This window comes from Camelina sativa, chromosome 13 (assembly GCF_030686135.1).
Source record: "Camelina sativa cultivar CO46 ecotype springtype chromosome 13, ASM3068613v1".
Taxonomy (NCBI): domain Eukaryota; kingdom Viridiplantae; phylum Streptophyta; class Magnoliopsida; order Brassicales; family Brassicaceae; genus Camelina; species Camelina sativa.
This window is the reverse complement of record NC_141892.1, coordinates 6,083,816-6,103,129: the sequence shown is the minus strand read 5'-3', so window position 1 is coordinate 6,103,129 and position 19,314 is coordinate 6,083,816. Positions and strand designations below refer to the sequence as shown.

The window sequence follows — 19,314 nt, the reverse complement described above, 5'->3', positions numbered from 1 at the left end:
GAGTTAAGAATAAACTAGATATGTTGTTAGCTATGTGTGTATTTATGTGTTTGAATTTTGTTTGGAGGGATATTTTTTTTAAGAATTACGCGTAAATTTCGTATGGACCCCCTAGAAACGAAATCTAGAATGATGTTGTTGTGCTGATCGGTGGGGACGTGGAGAAATGTAGATTGATGATGAAAATGAAGATTCTGGACAATCTAATTTTTGTACATAATTTTCAGTCTTTTTTGTTGTTGTTGTTGTTGTTGTATGTCTTTGTCAGTGACAATTTAGACGTTTACGACTTTAACCTATTACCCTCAAATGTGGTGGATATGATGATTGAGGGGTTAGTGACAACATCAGGTTTCCATAACCAGAAACGTCCTCTTCTCAAAATAATTTGGTTCTGAGTGAACTAATTTCTATTTGTATGAATCATACAGTATGATCAATAGTTAATTAATGCCACCTGATGAGAGAGACATCAAAGCCAAAACTTATGTTATGTGAAAAGGTAAAAAAAAAAAAAAAATAGTAAAACCTTTTTTACCCAAAAAGTTTTAAAAAAAAAAAGTAAACCTTTAACTCTCAAGACGACAAGTTCGAACCGTCGAACATTGTAGGATTTGAGAAACAACAAAACACACTCTTATGAAATGCTTCTTCTTACCCTACCAAAAAGTTCGTATCCTTCTGCGGCAATGTGCTCAACGCTCGTTTCTACGACCCGGCAAGGAATTGCACGCCGCTGTAACCACTTCAGGATTGAAGAAAGCTCCGAAGTCGTACCTTAGCAATGCGCTATTTCAGTTTTATTCGGCTTCCGGTGAATTGGCTGCTGCCCATAAACTGTTCGACGAAATTCCTCTGTCAGAAAAAGATAACGTGGATTGGACAACTTTGTTATCCTCTTTTTCTCGGTATGGATTCTTGGTTGATTCGATGAAGCTCTTCGTTGAAATGAGAAGGCAAAGAGTAGAGATTGATGATGTTTCTGTGGTTTGCTTGTTTGGCGTGTGTTCTAAGTCAGAAGATGTGAAGTTCGGTGAACAAGCACATGGGGCTGTTGTAAAGATGGGTTTTTTGACTAGTGTAAAAGTTTGTAATGCCTTGATGGATATGTATGGGAAATGTGGGTTTGTAAGTGCAGTCAAACGCATTTTCGAAGTGTTAGAGGAGAAGAGTGTTGTTTCATGGACGGTGGTTTTGGACACAGTTGTCAAATGGGAAGGGTTAGAGAGAGGAAGAGAGGTTTTTGACGAAATGCCTGAGAGAAACGCTGTTGCTTGGACTGTTATGGTTGCTGGGTATTTGGGAGCTGGGTTTACGAGGGAAGTATTGGAGCTTCTGGCGGATATGGTGTATAGATGTGGAAATGGTTTGAACTTCGTCACACTTTGCTCAATGCTATCAGCTTGTGCGCAATCGGGAAATCTGGTCATTGGTAGATGGGTTCATGTGTATGCATTGAAGAAGGCAATGATTATGGGGGAGGAAGTAAGTTATGATGATGTGGTGGTGGGAACGGCATTGATTGATATGTATGCTAAATGCGGAAACATAGATTCTTCCATGAAAGTCTTCAGATTGATGCGTAAGAGGAATGTGGTGACATGGAACGCCCTGTTTAGCGGATTAGCAATGCATGGGAAAGGTAGAATGGTGATTGACATGTTCCCAGAGATGGTAAGAGAGGTGAAGCCAGATGACTTAACTTTTACTGCTGTCTTAAGTGCTTGCAGCCACTCGGGGATGGTGGAAGAAGGGTGGCGATGTTTCCACAGTATCCGGCTCTATAATTTGGAACCTAAGGTTGAGCATTATGCATGTATGGTAGATCTTTTGGGCCGAGCTGGTCGTATTGAAGAAGCAGAGATCTTGATGAGGGAAATGCCAGTGCCTCCGAATGAAGTTGTCCTTGGTTCACTTCTAGGCTCGTGTAGTGTCCACGGAAAGCTGGATATAGCCGAACGAATTAAACAAGAGCTTGTTCAGATGAGCCCAGGCAACACAGAATACCAAATACTTATGTCCAACATGTATGTTGCAGAAGGAAGGAGTGACATTGCAGATGGGTTAAGGGGGAGTTTGAGAAACCGAGGCATCAGAAAAATACCTGGGTTGAGTTCCATTTACGTTAATGACTCAGTACATCGGTTTAGTTCAGGAGATAGATCACACCCGAGAACGAAAGAGATATACTTGAAGTTGAATGAAGTGATTGAACGGATAAAATCAGCTGGTTATGTCCCTGATCTCTCTGGCCTGGTTTCTCATTCAGAGGGCAACTTGGAGGAAAAAGAGCAAGCCTTGTGCTGTCACAGTGAGAAATTGGCCGTCTGTTTTGGGCTTCTGGAAACAAAACCGAGGACACCTCTTATTGTCTTCAAGAATCTGAGGATATGTCGGGATTGTCATTCGGCAATGAAGATTGTCTCAAAGGTCTATGACCGAGAAATCATCATTAGAGATAGAAATAGATTTCATCAGTTCAAGGGAGGTTCTTGCTCTTGTTCCGAGTATTGGTGAACAGATCAAATGGCTGAACGATATAGGTTCTTGAGACTATTTTTCATACGAATTTGCGCATGAGACAAAGTTGAGCAATGAAGAAAATTTTCTTAGAAAATCTATAAAACAACTGTACTACAGTTCAAATGCAAACAGAAGCTTTGCTCTGCAAAGATGAAGACGTAAAAATGTGTTAATTTATGAAAAGTTAGGGTGATATCAAGTAGCAAAAAATCTCAAAACCGTGACAAAAAGGACCATTATTCTATTGTGATGACTGATCAGTGGGAAGGTCCAGTATCTTCCTTCTCTGAATCATCTTTGTTCCCAGAGTTTGGAGAGTTTTCAGCTGTTACAGTCTCATCATCCTCGTTCTGAAGAAGAGATGAGAATGATAATGGGTTGTAAGTGGAGCTAGCCTTTTGTAAACCTTTTATAGCTCTCATAGCAGCGAGTGTACTCTTATATATATCAAGATTTTCATCGCCGAGAGTTGAGGAAGTCTCGGCAGAGATTCTTGGGGAGTGGTTCTGATGTGAGCTTGATTGTGCTTGCGCTGTGCTGGAGGACTCAACAACTTCTGCTTCAGAAGGAAAGAGAAGCTCAAGATTGGCCTCACATTCACGGACTAACCTAGTAAGTGGCTCAGTAGTAAAGAAGGGTTGATGGAGAACAAACTGTGTGAAAGGCAAACGTAGAAGTCCACCAGTTCTTTTATCATACTTCTTCAAGATTTTGACAAGTCCTGGAGAGAGATCCAAGATGTATTCATCAGCATACAGTACACAGTTTTGTTTGTTAATAAGAGATATAGAGATTACCTGCAAAATTAAGAGAGCTGTAGTTTTTTAAGAGGACCATCTCGCCATGAATGGTAACAAGGTCTCTGCGAATACCCATCATTTCTTCGCTAAACTCGCTTTCTGAAGCGAATTCCCCATTCCTACTGTTCTTCTCCTTAACTAGCTCGATTCTTTCCTTGAGCTCCTGTTTGCAAACATACACAATTCAGTTAAAGATTAAGACCTCTTGAAACAAGCAGAAGAAGAAGATGACCAAGGATCATAGATCCATAGAGCAATTAGAAGATCTAGAATGTGAAAACAAATTGGTTCCACTATAGTAAGATATATATATCAGTACATACAATTTGATTATATATATCATCACTAGAACTAAAAAAACTAGGGCAATTTGGTTATAAGAGTCGAGACTAATCAGAAGATAACCTATGGAATGATCCTGAATCGCACGAATCAAGTTCTAAAGGATTCCCAAACTTGACCTAAAATCCTGAAGCTACAGTAAACAATTCGGGATTGAGCGGAGGAGGAGGAAGCAAAAAAAAAAACCTGTAATCTGATAACGAAATCTTCTTCCTTATCGACGTAAAAATCGTTAAATTTCTCAAGCTCGTCGTTGAGAATCCTGACAAACGAGCCCTGGAGATCCTCGGTAGGCCTGACGCCGGCGGGAAGAACCAGAACGTCGTCGTCGTGGTCGTGGTCGTGGTCAGCGGAAGAGATGTTAGTAGTATCAGCAAAGACGGGGCGGGAGGACGAATCGAAGAGATGGGAATCAGAAGCAGAGGGAGGGAAATCGGGGTAATATTTGAGAAGCTTTTTCAAAGGCTTATAGCAAAGGAACTTGTCTCTCCACTCCGGTAATGTCTCTTCGAGGTGAGTACGAAACTCTTTCCCGAATTTCATGTAGTTTGGATCTGAGAGAGAGCCTATGGAGATGATGGTTGCAGAGCCTGGATAAGAACGACGAGGGAGAGAGAGAGAGAGAGATGATAAAAAAAAAAAAAAAAAAAAAAGCAGAGGAATCTTTTTTACAGAGATAGAATCTCTGATGAAGTGGACGTCGATGGATGCCCTTTCTGATTACAATAAATAAATATCTACTCACTATTAGTGATATTCTTTTTTTTATTATTATTATTATCAAATTTATTCGAATATTTTTTGAATGTGAATATTTGGATTTATTTCACTGGTTTTTAAAATTAATTTATTTCAATAAGTTACAACTTGAAAAAGTATTAACATGATATTTATCTATACTCAGTATTGATGATGCACTGTTGAGATGAGAATATAGTGCATTGGTGGTTTAAAAAAAAATGTGAGATGATATAAGAATAAAATTAATAAAAAATGATTTACGTAACTTTATAGTAATTTATTTCATGGAAATACTTTTTTGATGAGTATTGATACTTTCAATTAAAAATAATAATAATAATAAAAAATGGCACTAACGAATCGTCAAAATTATCATTAAAATTTGTTACAGAAAACAAAGTGATTCTGCTCGATTTTCTCGGGCAATTGAATTATACTATTAGCTAAATTCAGCAAATTTGTCGGCAAATAAATACAAATCAGCAACTTGTAATTTATGCATTTATAATATGACCTAACCACGAGAGGTCCATGAAATAACACAGATTATAGTACCCTAGTATATTAGTATTATACGTATACCTTCTCTTAAACCAGATCGTCCACCTGAGATGAACCTCTCACGGGCTTGAACGGCCATGCAGAACTATCATATACCCCAAAACAAAGGCTATTTTTAATATTCTATTATTATTCCAAATATGTAAATTAGATTCGTCTTTCATATAATTATGAGATTCATCTATATTTTTTGCGTATAAATTAGGCACCGGATCTAGATTTAAATTTAAATCCATTTCTATTATTTTAGTATATCACTTTACACACTTCTAAATTAAAAATTATACATGACTCTAAATTATTATTGGCTAATTAAACTGTGTGACCAAGAATAGACATCTTTTACTACATTTATCATACATAATACTTATTCAACTGACATTTTGACTAGTCCTCAACACCAACATGTTCTAGCACACACAATATGTGACTTTTTGCAACAACAATAAACGTTTTTACAATAAAAAAAAGAATTATCAAAAAAAAACATATTAAGTTTTTTGTTTCCCTTTTAGAAACGGCCGCGTCTCTCAGAAACGACTATTAACATTAGCTAACGGCTGGCTAGTTTAGACTTTAGAGTCTAAGCAGCACCGTTTGTTTACTTTAAAGTTTAAACCATGCATAGTTGAGATCTTTTCAGATGGTGGTGGCAAGATCACTTCAAGAGCATGAAGAATGTCAGCCTTGACGTCATCAAAGTCTTCAACACCAAAGCTGAAGCGAACTAAGTTGTCTTTGATTCCATGTTTGGGCCTCTCCTCTTGCGGTAAATCCCTGAATCAATTCCCATACAAAAAAAATAAAAAAAAAGTCTGTGTAACAACCATCGCTAATCACATTTATATCAAAACGATGATATGAATCAATGTTTTAAAGGAAATATATACATACCAGTAGGACGATATGGCAGGTTGGTCCACAAGGCTCTCGCATCCACCAAATGATGTTGCAATGTAAGGGATCTTCAAAGAATCGACGAAGTTTATTGTACTCCCGAGATCTCCAGCAATCTATTCGCATAATTAACAAATTTTGAGATTTTAATATATATATATATATATGTATACAGTAGTATATCTTTACTTAGCTTGGATCAAATTAATATCATCAAACATTTATTTGATTATCTTATTGTTTTCACCTCGAAAGTGACCACACCACCAAAGCCAGTCATTTGTCGCTTGGCTATGTGATGGTCCGGATGACTAGGAAGGCCTGGATAATAAACACGACGCACCTAAAGCGATACGATTTTAGCATACCCCAATTAATAAATGATGTCATGTGTAATACAAACGAATGAATATAACTTGGTAAAAAGGTATAATGCCTTGGGATGTGTTTCTAAAATTTGGGCCATCCTCAAAGCGGTTGAATTCTGCTGTTGTACGCGAAGATGCATTGTCTTCATGCCTCGGATGAGTAAATATGCCGCGTTCTGTTTTCCGCAAAGACCCCAATTAACTTAAAGGTTAGATACATGCATCTTGATGAAATGGAAAACACATAAAAGAGAAAGAAAGAAGTGAGAAGAAGAGATCAAGCATTTTTTTTCTCCTTTGTACCGGATTAAGTGTGCCTCCCAAAACATGATGCAAATTGCGAACCTCAGAAACCAATTCCATTAAACCACTAACGCATCCACCAAGAACCTTTAGCACGGAAAACACATTGTTATTCTTCTTCTCTAATCACTGAGGCCCTGATGTTTTTACAGTTGAGTAGATACATAGTTTACTCACATCGTTGTGGCCTCCAATGTATTTTGTAGCAGAGTGCACAACAAGATCAGCACCAAGAGCAAGTGGTTTCTGATTCAAAGGTGTTGCAAAGGTGCCGTCTATACAAACAAGAGTTCCTCTTTTGTGACAGATTTTTGAAACTAACTCAATGTCCACACATCGAAGAAACGGGTTTGTTGGAGACTCGGTAAAGAACAGCGAAACCTGCAGATGACTCCATTCATTTTTTACATATATCCCCAATCCAAATTCAATAGTAAGAAAAAAAAAATGTTAAGAGAGAACTAATATAATTAACCTCATGCTTATTCACCGCATCTTCAAGCCCCGGGGTATCAGCAGGATCAATTACAATCACCTAGACGTATACAAAAGGCTAATCAATACATTATCCAAGATTGGAAGGAATTAAAAAAAAGGGATTGGGTTATAAAGGTTTTGTACAGTGATTCCCAACTTGGGAAGAAAAGTCTCCATGAAAATCTTTGTCTTCCGGTAACAATCTGTACTAGTCACAATATGCCCATTTGGAGGAACCAATGCAAAAAGCATAACAGTAGTTGCACACATCCCAGAAGCCATAACCAAGGTTGATTCAGCTCCCTCAAGTGCACTGCTCAATACACACCAAAATTACCTAAGCATATATAACAAATATGAACATTCATAAAGACAGTTAATCAAGAAAGCACCTACCTTATCTTCTTCTCAAGTATCATTGTCGTTGGATTTCCATAACGACCATACTCATGACGAACAACTCGTTTCTCCTAGAGACAGAGAGAGACACACACAAAACTTAAGCTTAAATTATTGAATTTATTATACAATCAAATTAGCAACAGAGATTTTTTTGTTGAATCAATTTAAACCGTAACCTTGAAGTCAAGAACATCAGCAGTTTTCTTGAAGACAAAGCCAGTTGTGTTGACAATAGGGGTCGTGATCGCATCCGTCACTATACCACGACCTAATCTTTCACCTGATCATCGCAAAATTATAAACCATCAACAAATCACATTGCCTCAAGTTACTATAAATATATAACTGAAAATATAAATCTATATATATACCAGCATGAATAGTTAAGCTCCCATCTGATTTCAAGAAGGAGAGTTTGAAATCCTCCTCCAATTCTACTATCTCTTTAACCTCTTCATCCACCAAAACCTCCTCACTGAGGGACGATGCCGCAGGGGCAGAGGCTAAACCAGAGCCAGGATTGTTGGACCACCTAGCCGCGAAGATCTGAGCTGCACCAATGTTGCTGCAGTTTCGACGACGAGCCTTACTGCTCAGTAGCTGACAAGGCGGGAACCTCAAATTGATTGGTGAATTTCCGGTGAAAGACGAAGGTTGAAGAGGAGGTGATCGTATTCGTAGGTTAACGGAACAATGAAACGCCATATACAATTTTTTTCTACTGAGAGTCTGATCCCAGGTCCCAGGATCTCTGCTTAGTCGTTCGGAGAAGAAAGATGTGGCGGGTTTGTTTTTCTAAACACTATAATCTACTTTGTGGTATTTGGTCGGAGAAATAGACATAATTTTATACTACTATACTATTATTAATTAATGGGATTTAAAGGTTTTTGTAGCAATCATTCACCCTTTATATTATTCCTACTTTTAATCCATTTTTTAACAATACTTTTTTTTGGTTGTCTTTTACAAATTATCCACTACAATCTTCTTTTGTTGCTTTTGATTCCCTTTTCTGATTCTTTCTTTTGGAAAAAAAAAAATCAATCTTACTTGCTTATACCAAGATAGAAAGAATCTACAGTGGGATCAAGTCCTCACTGGACTGGATTGAGCTAGTCAAGTTTAACCGGGGAACCCATTCCCATCCTTTTACAAATTGACTGACTAAAAAACGATCAATAACCAAATGGTTAAAAGCCACATACACTTCAGCGGATTTGAGTAATAATGATATGACACACTTGCACAACCAAGTATATAACGCACAACTGGGTCACTTGAGAGAGGTAAGGTGAATGTGAGTGGTGTTATTGGATGACAACAAAAATATGACTCGGGTTTTTAAGCCAAAGGTTAATTTTGGCTCCAAAAAAGGTCTTAAAAACCATGTAAGATGCTTTTCAAACACATTCGTTCCTTCTTATGTTAAAAGATGAATCATGAAAAGAAGAAAAACTAACCGGGGAGACATCACCCCAGCTTTTGGTATCTTATTGAAAACGGAGAAGAATCGATTAATGATGAGCAGTGGCTTCAACCTTCTTCTGTGACATCGATTTGATCTGCAGGTGAAATGAAATTTGTTGGTACTTTTTTACTTTAGCATATATACTAAAAGATTCAACAACATTTTAGGCATAGTGAGATCAACATTTTAACATATTTACGGTTCTTCCAAAGAGAGAACTAGTACAAGGCATGAAAACCAGAATGAGCAAACAACAAGATTCAACAAGTAAACCTTTTTTACAGCGACATAATGAATGAGCCAGATAATTTGCTCAAGGCATCACATTACTGGCTCGGTGACTCAAAGATCTTCTTAACAGACAGAGACTCACAATCACAACTCTAGTAACTTCAGAGAAGGAAACATCCAGAGAAATACACCGCAAAGCTGTAACTTCTAGAAGTAGCATTCAAGACCTTGAGCTTCATGTTCCCATAGACGAGACCCAAACCAAAAGCCGAAGCACGAGCCACCTGATCAATCAAAGCCAAAAAAAAAAAACTCGTTGAATCACACAAAACTCATTTAAAAAAAACGAATCGGAGCTACAGATCGAGAATTGGATGGGAGAGATAATTCACCAGAGCAAGGGAGCTGGTGCCGGAGTAGAGTCCTGGAGGTAGCGTCATTGTCAAAATCACTGTTGGAATCGTCGTCTTCAGAGGAAGAAAACCCTAAAAATCCCAAATCAAATCGAAGCTTCCGAAATCTCAAAATCGCGATTCGTGTGATGGTGCGTGCAAGTCTTCTTCGCTCCTTTTTGTATTTTTTTCCTTTACCTTATTATTGGGCTTTAAATGGGCCTAAACTAAGACCTCTTGTAAATGATTACCTTTTTTAGTTTTTAGCCTAATCCCTAAAAACTCAAAAAATCCAAATTTATTTTTATACAAAATCTTTTTTTTTTGTAAATATATTATTGGGGCAATATAATTTTCTCAATGACAATAGAATGATTTTAATATCTTGTTTCTGAAACTTTTGGATATATGTTGGGTCCACACTTGCTTGGGGTCATATCCAAATATATAGTATCCTATTCACTACGATTCATATTTATTATGATTTATTAGTTTGGTCTTTTTTTTTTTTTCTTGGATTTTATTTAGTATTATTTTGACATTTAATTGGAATAATGAAAAAATCGAATTCGAGACCCCCAAGCATAAGGCAGAAAAGGACATGAAACAACCAACATTTAATTTTTTATCTTATTGTAATCGACATGTCAGCTTGTTGTTTTTATCACAGCCACATTTATCATTATGTAACTCAAAAATCAGTGTTAAAAAAGAAAAGAAAAATATTAATACAACTCAATCTTTCATCTTTTTTTTTTTTTTTTGATAACTCAGGAGGAAAAAAAAAACCGCAAATGGCCGCAATGTTGTAGTTTTAACACTAACACTGGTAGAACCGTAGAAGTGTTAAAGTGATAAAACTATACGTGTTCGATCTGTCGGTCGATGTAGTAATCGTGTTCGTCAAATCAACGAATATGTTGAATCGTAGCTACTTTAAAGAAGCGGTCACGCAAGAACAAGCAAAAGATATGTGATCTTCAAGTGTTCGAAGATCAATGCAACTTTTACCGAAACCAATTCATGGCGTCATGGCTAGAGACGTCCGTGAAATAATGTGATCAAGTACATATTAGTCATTGTGCTACGGTAATATATATAGGATCAAATCTACAAAGAACATAGAGTTACACTTTGGATGATCTGGAAATAGAATATAGCTAAGACTGAACAAGTTTTGTTGGGTACTGTTATCTATCATTAAGCACAAAAACCTAAAATCAAATACATTGAGAACATAGTATTTTGCATGGAACAATTTTAATGCAATACATTCTAAAATTAAAGTCACAAAACTAGACTAAGATCTAGAAACTCATATAGTACTGATTTTAGTTCCAAACTTAACAAACATTAGTTTTTAGTTTTTAGTTTCATGTTTGTCATTTTTTGTTTTTTTTTAATTCTTCTGCGGCGTCCTTTTCTTGGAAAATTCATCTAAATAGCATAATGTAAAACAGTAACTAAAGAAGAAGTAAAAGAAAGCTAAAACTAGATTAGTCTAAAATTTGTCTAATCAGAGTTTAAGCACAAAAAACTATAAACTAAAAAGAATCAAAAACATTCCCAACAATAATATCTCGAACCTTTTTGATTCAGAACATGGGTGGTGAATCGGACGGTGAAGGATCAACAAAGTTAAAAATGCTGTCCAAATAGTTCTTGCTGTCCTCATAGTAGTTGCAGTCACCACCACTACTCTCGCCGGCCGTCTCGTTTTTCTCGCCGGAGAAACTCCTGTCCATTGACTCTCCACCGAGCAAAAGACCCGTGAACCCTTCATCGATACCTTCCCCCATCTGCGTAGTTTCGAACTCATGAATCGTTGAACTGATCCAATCGTTGCTTTCAGGTTCTTTCATCAGACTCAGACCACCCGTGGATGATCCGACAAACTCTATCTTCGTCGGGTTTGGGTCCTTCATCTCAGAGAATGACACCGTAGATGTCGGAGACTCAAGCTGTTGTTGTTCTGCATTGTCTTAGAGATAAATCAAACAAAGTTCCACAAGTTATACAATTTTGGAGAGGTTTATTGTGTGTTTTTTTTTGGTTTTACCTTCGTTTGTTTTTGTTGTCCAATTGGTTAACAGTGACTTGTGAGTGAATCCATGATGATGGTGATGATGATGAGATGATGCTTTGGTTTGGTAATGTTGTAAATGAAGAAGCTTTGATTCTCTAGCTAGCCTTGCTTCAGCTTCAAGCCTTGCACTTTCCCATTGTGCCGTGTGGCTAAGTATTGCTGCGTTCTTGGATAGACCAAGAGAAGATAGAGGAGTCTCGTTTTTGGGTTTATGGGTCACTGGATCAATCCCCATTTTAACTAACCGTTTCTTCAAATGAGTGTTCCAATAGTTCTTGATCTCGTTGTCTGTTCTCTTTGGCAGATGAGTAGCAATCGCAGACCATCTATATATACAAAAGGGATCAGAATTCAGAAAGAAGCAAAACATTTCTAAAAAAAAGATTCGAGAGATTGTTTTGTTTTTGCAAGACCAAACCTGTTTCCTAACAGAGCATGGAGTTGGATAATGGTTTGTTCTTCTTGCAAGCTGAATTTGCCTCTCTTGATGTCAGGTCTTAGGTAGTTAGTCCATCTCAGTCTGCAACTTTTTCCACATCGATGGAGACCTGAGAATAAGAAGGAAGGAAGAGAGATGAGAAAGTTTTGAATCTGTTGAAAAGATCATATAAGAGAGGGTTCATTGATTGTACCAGCTTTCTCAGGCAATGAACGCCAGCTTCCATGACCATGTTCTTCAATATAAGCCAAAAGTTTCTGATCCTCTTCTGGTGTCCAAGATCCTTTCTTCAAACCCAATTTGTCACAACAAGGTGATCTACCCATTTTTCCAAAAAAAACAAAAGTACTCTAATCTTATAACAGAACAAGAAAGAAGAATAAGAAGTCAGTAAGCTGTGTCTGTCTCATACATCACATAATCATCACCATGAGAGAGCACAAAGGATTGCTCTTTTTGGCTACAGTTGTGGAAATGTTACAAGTGACGCATATCTCAGTGATGAAGGTTGATATATAGAGGAGAGATAGAAAGACACACAACAAATGAATCCCTTTTTTCCCGGCTCTTTCACATGGATGAGCATTTATTAACAAATGGGGTCTAGAGAAGTTATTACCCCCCCCCCCCCCCCCCCCCCCCCACTTTCTAATAACTCACAGAGAGATAAAAGCGGTGATCTTTTATTATTACATGCCACTGTGACTTTTACATATCACAAGATAAAATCGGTTATTTCTTGTGCTAGAAGTAAATTCAGGTCAGTTTCTATGCTAATAGGCTACTAGCAAGTTACAATAAGATCAAAACTCAATAATTCTCTCAATTTTTACTGTTTGTACTAGTGTTTCAGCTTCTAGCTAGCACTTTAATCTCACATAAAACTTGCCTAAAAAGTTATAAGAAACAAAACATACACTAGAATTTTCAACAATCTATTTTTACACTAAGTTCAAAAAAGATAAAAAGATGCCTTTGGTTTGTTGTTAGCTAGCCTCAGATTACTATTACAGGTAGTCTAAGGCTTTAAACGTCCGCATTTTTTTCCACTCTATAAGTAGTCATCATCATTCAGTAACACTACATCATTAAAGTCGTATGGATATTGAATTTTTTTCTTTCTTACATTATCATCTCTCTTCTTCAACCTCTACTAAAAAGAGTAGATAGTAAATGCTGTGAAATGGCGGTGACTAAGAGGAAACTGACACTATAATAGTAAATCAATGAGACATAGATCATAGAGGAGGAGAAAACTTAGTGATTGCAAGTAAATTAATTATTACATGCATAGACTTTCTTCTTTCTTCACTTTGTTCATTTCTCTGAAAAAGGTAAATTTCTAACTTGTGTAAGCAAACGATTAGAGTTTAGAAACATTATGACTAGCTACAACAAGATCCACACGCAATTCTATATTAGGTATGCACTAGGCACTATCTAGATAAACCCTTTAGCATATACAATAATAGTCTTGCAAGAAAATGAGGGTTAAGTTTGAATATAGTTGCGTGTATACAGATATCTTATGCGGCACATGGAACTATACTTAAGTAAAAAAGTTAATTAGAAAAACTCTCTTAACCTTAAAATTTGTTTAGGAAGCACTTTTTAGTTGTAGATAAGTCCACTGGTTGCTACATTGTTCTTGATGTCAAGTCAATGAGTCTAATAGTATCTCTACATCTTCAGACTGATTTTTAAAAGTAGTATATTCAGAATCTTTTGGACATCCTCTGAGAACTCAGTCTAGCATATCAGAACTTTCATCACTTCAGTTTAAAAATCTAGACATCCTCTGAGAGCAATGAACTTGTACTCAAGTCACCAGAACCCAAAACTGATTGGATTGATGTTTAAATCACTGGTACGGAATCTCATCTTATGGTCTAAACGTCCATATATACCATGAATTGATCTTATATGGATGTGGTACCGTGCAGGTGTAATCAAGGTAAATTATACTGCCAAGAAAGGTAGATGATTTATGAAGGCAAACGGTGACATTAAAGAGATTTTACAAGACCAAACAAGGGAGAGTAGTAGCTAAATGTGTTCCATGAAGGCAGAAGATGGATTTATTGAGGTGGGCTCCAAGCTTGTGGGGTAGTAAGAAGTATCTTCATCGAATCATAGAACGATAAGACAAAATCATAAAGAATTGTACAAATAAATACAAAAAGAAATCAGTTTTATAAATTTTATAAAAAATAAAATAAAGAGAAGAGGAAAATGAATAAATGTGAATATGAAAGTTGAAGAAGAGAGAGAGAGAGAGAAGTAGAAGAGCTCATGGATCAAAAGAAAATCATATTGGCTGCAAATGATGTAAAGGACAATGGGGACAAAACTCTATAAATGTCTTGCTGATACCATATTGCCAGCTCCTACACTCTCTGTATGGTCCTTACATACTTCAATATAGCCTTCATAAATGGTGCCACTTGTCAAGATTCTATCGATCCACGAATTCCCATATTTGATGCTACAAATCTACTGCATTAGTGTACTTGATCAGACATTGCAAAAAGCAAGAAGTCACACACATATGAAATCAAAAACCGAGCCATGTGAGAAGAAGAGACTACTTATTAGCATGCTCAATCTGTAACATTCAAACTGGAAAACATTTAACACTCCTAGTTTGGCACAGAAGCTGTTTCAACTGGTACAGAAGTCCCAACAGTTCTATATTATAAAAATTGTAAACTACTAAACTATAATCTAATACAAAACTGAGATATAAACAATGGTTCACTTCAGACTTAATTGTAGACAAAAGGCCTAAGATTAGCCAAGTCTCTATTAGCTATAACTTTTGAAAGGTTAACCTGACAAATAATAGCAATTAAGGCGGGAAAAACAAGTCTTCAATCCATCAGTGGAAAAAGAATCTGACAACAAGTTTGCATCCTTTAAATCTGAAAGCAAGGATAGCTATATCCATAACACCAACATATTACAAAATCTGGTTTCCATCACAAAAAAGAAAAGAAAAAAAAAAGGTATCTTCAATTAACCCAATCCAATAACTACAATCCAAAAGATATGATCAATCAATCATACAACTATACGAGTCAACAAAAAAAAAAAAAGGCCAAACAACATTTAAAAAAACGTGTTAACCACAAAAGGCAAAACAGAAGGCATTTTACACATAATTGGAAGGCAACACACAACCAACAAAGAAAAAATCTCAATTAAGCATAGAAGAAGAGAAGTAATGGTAAACTTAGTACAACAGAGACAATTGTCAAAGGACCCGGCTAACTTAAATTAAAACCTGACTAGTGACGGATCAATTTTTTTCCTGGCAAAGTCACCTTCAAAACAGTACATAAATTATTGAGACATCTCGGACGGCCAACCAAAGAAAAACAAGTAACATATTAGTACTGTTCCACCACCAAACAAGAGCAGCAACAGTTACTGTACGAGAGAGTTTTAACTCTACTTTTAATTTGCTTTTTATCTAAACCGTAAAAATCCTCACTTCTCTGTACATACAAAAAGTCATAAAAGATTTACAATCGCAATTATTATTGGTACCGGTCAACCCGAATAAAATCACCTTAATTGATATTTTGGTACCGGATTGGTTTTAACAAACCGGAAATCACTTAAAAATAATCGAAAGCAGCCCATAATTAACCGAAAGGGAGATGATCAGGAAACAAACGAACGACCGAATCACTAATCGCCGCCGTCCAAAACTATGGCAGAACTGCAAAAATTTCCCAACTTTGAAGCAAATCCACGCTTCTATAGTTGTGAATGGTCTCATGTCGAACCTTTCTGTTGTTGGGGAGCTAATTTACTCGGCTTCTTTGTCGGTTCCTGGTGCGCTTAAGTACGCCCACAAGTTGTTCGACGGTATTCCTAAACCAGACGTATCTATCTTTAACCATGTGTTGCGCGGCTCTGCCCAGAGTTTGAGACCTGAAAATACGGTTGCTTTGTATACTGAGATGGAGAGACGAGGTGTGTCCCCTGATAGGTATACGTTTACGTTCCTTCTCAAGGCGTGTTCGAAGCTCGAGTGGAGAAGTAATGGTTTTGCTGTTCATGGCAAAGTGTTGAGACATGGGTTTGTGTCTAATGAGTATGTTAAAAACGCTTTGATCCTTTTTCATGCTAATTGTGGAGATTTGAGGATTGCAAGTGAGCTTTTTGATGATTCTGCTAAAGCTCATAAGGTTGCTTGGTCTTCTATGACTTCTGGGTATGCTAAGAGAGGGAAGATAGATGAAGCTATGAGGCTTTTTGATGAAATGCCTGAAAAAGATCAGGTTGCTTGGAATGTGATGATCACTGGTTGTTTGAAATGTAAGGAGATTGATAGAGCAAGGGAGCTCTTTGATAGATTTACAGAGAAAGATGTTGTGACTTGGAATGCAATGATCTCTGGATATGTAAACTGTGGGTACCCGAAGGAGGCATTAAGTATTTTCAAGGAGATGAAGGATGCTGGTGAACACCCAGATGTTGTGACAATACTGAGTTTGTTATCTGCTTGTGGAGTCTTAGGAGACTTAGAAACTGGGAAGAGCCTTCATCACTACATCTTGGAAACGGCTTCCTTTTCGAGGAGCTCCATATATGTTGGCACTCCTATTTGGAATGCTTTAATTGACATGTATGCAAAGTGTGGAAGCATTGATAGAGCAACTGAAGTGTTCAGAGGAATGAAAGATCGGGACTTGTCAACGTGGAATACTTTGATTGTTGGTTTGGCTTTGCATCATGCGGAGGGATCAATTGAAATATTTGAAGAAATGCAGAGGTTGAGAGTCTGGCCAAATGAGGTGACGTTCATTGGAGTTATATTAGCTTGCAGCCATTCAGGAAGAGTTGATGAAGGGAGTCAGTATTTTAGCCTTATGAAGGATATGTATAATATCGAACCAAACTTAAAGCATTATGGTTGTATGGTAGACATGTTGGGGCGAGCAGGGCTATTGGAGGAAGCATTCATGTTTGTGAAGTCGATGAAGATTGAGCCTAACGCCATTGTATGGCGAACACTTTTAGGTGCTTGTAAGATTTATGGGAATGTTGAGTTAGGAAAGTATGCAAATGAGAAACTGCTCAGTATGAGGAAGGACGAGAGTGGCGATTATATGTTGCTCTCCAACATATATGCTTCCACAGGTCAGTGGGACGCAGTGCAGAAAGTTAGGAAGATGTTTGATGATACAAGAGTGAAAAAACCTACTGGAATTAGCTTGATCGAGGAAGACGATGATAAATTGATGATGAGATATTTACTCTCGTCAGAACCTGAGTCAAAATCAAGAGGTCGGATTAGTTAAGGTAGAAAACCAACGCTTCATTGGCAATTTTTTTTCTTTTGTTTTCGAGTTCTTAACTTTGAACTCTGAATGGCAAATATTAATTATATCCTTTCTGTTCTAAGAAACTGAGCACCGCGTTTGATAGGAAGCTTCCATGTTGATGTTTACACCTTAAATTCAAGATGATCTTTCAATCAATTTTTGTGTAAAAACGTTATAAAACCCGGCGTTTGTCTTGTTATCTATAATGGTGATTTCATGATTCAGGATTTAGCATATATTTATAGAACACCAGATTCTGTAAAGGAGAGAAGATATTAAGATGATGTGGTAACTGATAGTTAAAGCACAACTTTTGACAGAATAACTCGTTACATAAATCACACAGAAGATATCAATCGAGATGAGAAAAGAAAAACCACAGATGCTGAGGACACACGACCGAAAGCTCAAGTTAACATTTTTACACACCAAACTATGAATTTTTTGAAGCAGGGAAAAAGAAAACTCATATTTTAAGGTCAAGACCAGATCTTCTTCAATGGCGTCGGGAAAGAGCAATAGCTGATAGGAGAATAAGAAGAATGAGGAGGACAACGGCAATGAATGATCCAATCAAAGACCCGGAGATACGCTCACAGAAGGAGTTGAACTGTTGACAGATGGCATTCCAGTTTGTTTTATTGTTCCCATTGTGTGCCAAGTAGACAATGGCTGCTGCTGAGGATGCTCCAACAGTTAGAAGACCCAACATTACCTAACACATCAGGAGGAATTAATTGTAAGCAGTAATGTCAAACTGCAAGTCTTTTTCAATTCTACCCACATGATCTGCTCATTACTCTTTCAGTTTTTTTTTGTTGTTATTATGGGTTTGAACTGCAAAGCTAACGAGAAGGCACATGCTTATTAAACAGAATTGAGTTCTGATGAGTGATGACTTACCACATCAAGGACGATAAGAAGAATTCTACTATTCTGAGTCTTGCTCTTGACGATGTGTACAAAGGCCAAAGTTAGAGACAAGATAAGGTAACCACTCACAACAGCATTTGCTACCACAAAGAACCTGATTGATCAAGCAAACCAAAGGCAAAAACACTTCAAGAATTAATCCAGGTCATTCCCTCATACCAAAAAAAAAAAAAAAATACAAGTTAAAAGAAGTTTTAAGGAATCAGATCACATACGTTAAGGCTGGAAGATCATTGTATTCGGCTTGGAACCGTATGAATTGAGTAAAGAAAGGCAGAGTTTCATGTGTGGTTCCCATGAGGATTGCACTACCTATAGTGTTAAAGAATGCAACAATCCTGAGGATAAACTCAAGAATGGCAATTCTTCTGCTCATCAGACCGCTCTTTTGAATACCTTTGCTTGTTTCCACGATTTCAGTTTGACCGGACTTCATTTTCTCTAGATTGCTTGACAAGGAAGTTAGGGTTTGTTAGGTAAGAAATATATAGATGCTGTGAGAGTTTTAATGAGGGAGGAATGAGTGAGTGTGTATATATAGTGCATGCTTTGGGACATATAGTGGTTGTGATAAGGTCCTTATCTCATTGTACTTGCTAAAGGTATCCCCTTTTTAGTAATATAATTCCATAATTTTGCATAGAGTATATTCTTTATAAATCAATACATAGTAAGCTTCATGATCCACCCTCTTTAGTATATCCTTTATCAAATTTGGAAACATAAAAGGCTGTCCAAATTTGGATGCAAATCTTTAGCTGGAACATGTGGAGTAGTTACATGTTATATGATCATGCATGGTGATAAGTTAAATTAATGGAATTAGTTATGTTAGCCGCAGATGACTAACAAACCCACTTATCAATTAAAATACACTTTTTTAATGGTAGGATCGGAAATCTCTAGATAGTTTAGTTGGAAATTTAAATTAAAGTTCCTAAGTGATTGGAGATGTTGAACCCAAATGTGTTCTGTGTCAAACACACTCTACATTTAGGTTATCAATCAAATA

General features: G+C 36.9%; 6 protein-coding genes and 1 pseudogene across 9 annotated transcripts; 2 read left to right on the top strand and 5 right to left on the bottom strand.

The window, feature by feature from the left end:
• The first annotated feature begins 402 nt into the window (after positions 1–402).
• Positions 403–2,617, top strand: LOC104735555 (pentatricopeptide repeat-containing protein At5g15340, mitochondrial pseudogene; annotated as a pseudogene). Its single transcript, XR_015578477.1, has one exon. The product of XR_015578477.1 is annotated as a pentatricopeptide repeat-containing protein At5g15340, mitochondrial pseudogene (transcript).
• LOC104735554 (SPX domain-containing protein 4) lies at positions 2,588–4,400 on the bottom strand. Of its 2 annotated transcripts, XM_087482189.1 has the most exons (4): positions 3,852–4,364; positions 3,321–3,486; positions 3,178–3,244; positions 2,588–3,079 (listed from the first exon to the last, which is right to left on the bottom strand). In XM_087482189.1, exons 1-4 carry the CDS (start codon positions 4,206–4,208, stop codon positions 3,070–3,072), a joined length of 600 nt encoding a protein of 199 aa, XP_087338315.1. In that variant the 5' UTR covers positions 4,209–4,364; the 3' UTR covers positions 2,588–3,069. The 2 variants fall into 2 exon arrangements, with proteins under 2 accessions (XP_087338315.1, XP_010453669.2); XM_010455367.2 differs by having other exon boundaries at positions 2,588–3,244; positions 3,852–4,400.
• An 889-nt stretch (positions 4,401–5,289) lies between these two features.
• LOC104735553 (cystathionine gamma-synthase 1, chloroplastic) lies at positions 5,290–8,449 on the bottom strand. The gene is made up of 11 exons (XM_087482188.1): positions 7,786–8,449; positions 7,591–7,694; positions 7,409–7,482; positions 7,157–7,325; positions 7,011–7,070; positions 6,713–6,916; positions 6,536–6,622; positions 6,301–6,408; positions 6,112–6,207; positions 5,862–5,980; positions 5,290–5,744 (listed from the first exon to the last, which is right to left on the bottom strand). The coding sequence occupies exons 1-11, from the start codon at positions 8,117–8,119 to the stop codon at positions 5,537–5,539; spliced, it is 1,563 nt and encodes a 520-aa protein (XP_087338314.1). The 5' UTR covers positions 8,120–8,449; the 3' UTR covers positions 5,290–5,536.
• Positions 8,450–8,704: 255 nt separating this feature from the next.
• On the bottom strand, positions 8,705–9,700 carry LOC147929242 (uncharacterized). 2 transcript variants are annotated; one of them, XM_087482192.1, is made up of 3 exons: positions 9,509–9,697; positions 9,335–9,400; positions 8,705–8,979 (listed from the first exon to the last, which is right to left on the bottom strand). In XM_087482192.1, exons 1-3 carry the CDS (start codon positions 9,554–9,556, stop codon positions 8,932–8,934), a joined length of 162 nt encoding a protein of 53 aa, XP_087338318.1. In that variant the 5' UTR covers positions 9,557–9,697; the 3' UTR covers positions 8,705–8,931. The 2 variants fall into 2 exon arrangements, with proteins under 2 accessions (XP_087338318.1, XP_087338317.1); XM_087482191.1 differs by lacking the exon at positions 8,705–8,979 and having other exon boundaries at positions 9,047–9,400; positions 9,509–9,700.
• Positions 9,701–10,927: 1,227 nt separating this feature from the next.
• LOC104735552 (transcription factor MYB16-like) lies at positions 10,928–12,653 on the bottom strand. Its single transcript, XM_010455364.3, has 4 exons — positions 12,227–12,653; positions 12,013–12,142; positions 11,568–11,920; positions 10,928–11,480 (listed from the first exon to the last, which is right to left on the bottom strand). Exons 1-4 carry the CDS (start codon positions 12,357–12,359, stop codon positions 11,104–11,106), a joined length of 993 nt encoding a protein of 330 aa, XP_010453666.1. The 5' UTR covers positions 12,360–12,653; the 3' UTR covers positions 10,928–11,103.
• Positions 12,654–15,630: 2,977 nt separating this feature from the next.
• Positions 15,631–17,525, top strand: LOC104735551 (pentatricopeptide repeat-containing protein At5g15300). The gene has a single exon (XM_010455363.2). It carries the CDS (start codon positions 15,696–15,698, stop codon positions 17,343–17,345), a length of 1,650 nt encoding a protein of 549 aa, XP_010453665.1. The 5' UTR covers positions 15,631–15,695; the 3' UTR covers positions 17,346–17,525.
• A 107-nt stretch (positions 17,526–17,632) lies between these two features.
• On the bottom strand, positions 17,633–18,827 carry LOC104735550 (casparian strip membrane protein 5). The gene is made up of 3 exons (XM_010455361.2): positions 18,518–18,827; positions 18,273–18,396; positions 17,633–18,084 (listed from the first exon to the last, which is right to left on the bottom strand). The coding sequence occupies exons 1-3, from the start codon at positions 18,736–18,738 to the stop codon at positions 17,866–17,868; spliced, it is 564 nt and encodes a 187-aa protein (XP_010453663.2). The 5' UTR covers positions 18,739–18,827; the 3' UTR covers positions 17,633–17,865.
• Between the last annotated feature and the right edge of the window lie 487 nt (positions 18,828–19,314).

Bases quoted from the DNA above. Each gene is read 5' to 3' on its own strand.
- LOC104735554 (XM_010455367.2), bottom strand. From the start codon at position 4,208: ATGAAATTCGGGAAAGAGTTTCGTACTCACCTCGAAGAGACATTACCG. The intron at 3,487-3,851 runs GTTTTTTTTTTT...GTTTGCAAACAG, and splicing joins ATTTCGTTATCAGATTACAG to GAGCTCAAGGAAAGAATCGA. The intron at 3,245-3,320 runs GTAATCTCTATA...ATCTCTCTCCAG, and splicing joins CAGCTCTCTTAATTTTGCAG to GACTTGTCAAAATCTTGAAG.
- LOC104735553 (XM_087482188.1), bottom strand. From the start codon at position 8,119: ATGGCGTTTCATTGTTCCGTTAACCTACGAATACGATCACCTCCTCTT. The intron at 7,326-7,408 runs GTAGGTGCTTTC...TGTATTGAGCAG, and splicing joins ATACTTGAGAAGAAGATAAG to TGCACTTGAGGGAGCTGAAT. The intron at 5,981-6,111 runs GTGAAAACAATA...TTATGCGAATAG, and splicing joins GTGGTGTGGTCACTTTCGAG to ATTGCTGGAGATCTCGGGAG.
- LOC147929242 (XM_087482191.1), bottom strand. From the start codon at position 9,556: ATGACGCTACCTCCAGGACTCTACTCCGGCACCAGCTCCCTTGCTCTG. The intron at 9,401-9,508 runs GTGAATTATCTC...TTGATTGATCAG, and splicing joins GCACCAGCTCCCTTGCTCTG to GTGGCTCGTGCTTCGGCTTT.
- LOC104735552 (XM_010455364.3), bottom strand. From the start codon at position 12,359: ATGGGTAGATCACCTTGTTGTGACAAATTGGGTTTGAAGAAAGGATCT. The intron at 12,143-12,226 runs GTACAATCAATG...TCTTATTCTCAG, and splicing joins TTCATTGCCTGAGAAAGCTG to GTCTCCATCGATGTGGAAAA. The intron at 11,481-11,567 runs GTAAAACCAAAA...AAGACAATGCAG, and splicing joins GACAACAAAAACAAACGAAG to AACAACAACAGCTTGAGTCT.
- LOC104735551 (XM_010455363.2), top strand. From the start codon at position 15,696: ATGATCAGGAAACAAACGAACGACCGAATCACTAATCGCCGCCGTCCA.
- LOC104735550 (XM_010455361.2), bottom strand. From the start codon at position 18,738: ATGAAGTCCGGTCAAACTGAAATCGTGGAAACAAGCAAAGGTATTCAA. The intron at 18,397-18,517 runs GTATGTGATCTG...TTGATCAATCAG, and splicing joins AATGATCTTCCAGCCTTAAC to GTTCTTTGTGGTAGCAAATG. The intron at 18,085-18,272 runs GTAAGTCATCAC...CTGATGTGTTAG, and splicing joins TTCTTATCGTCCTTGATGTG to GTAATGTTGGGTCTTCTAAC.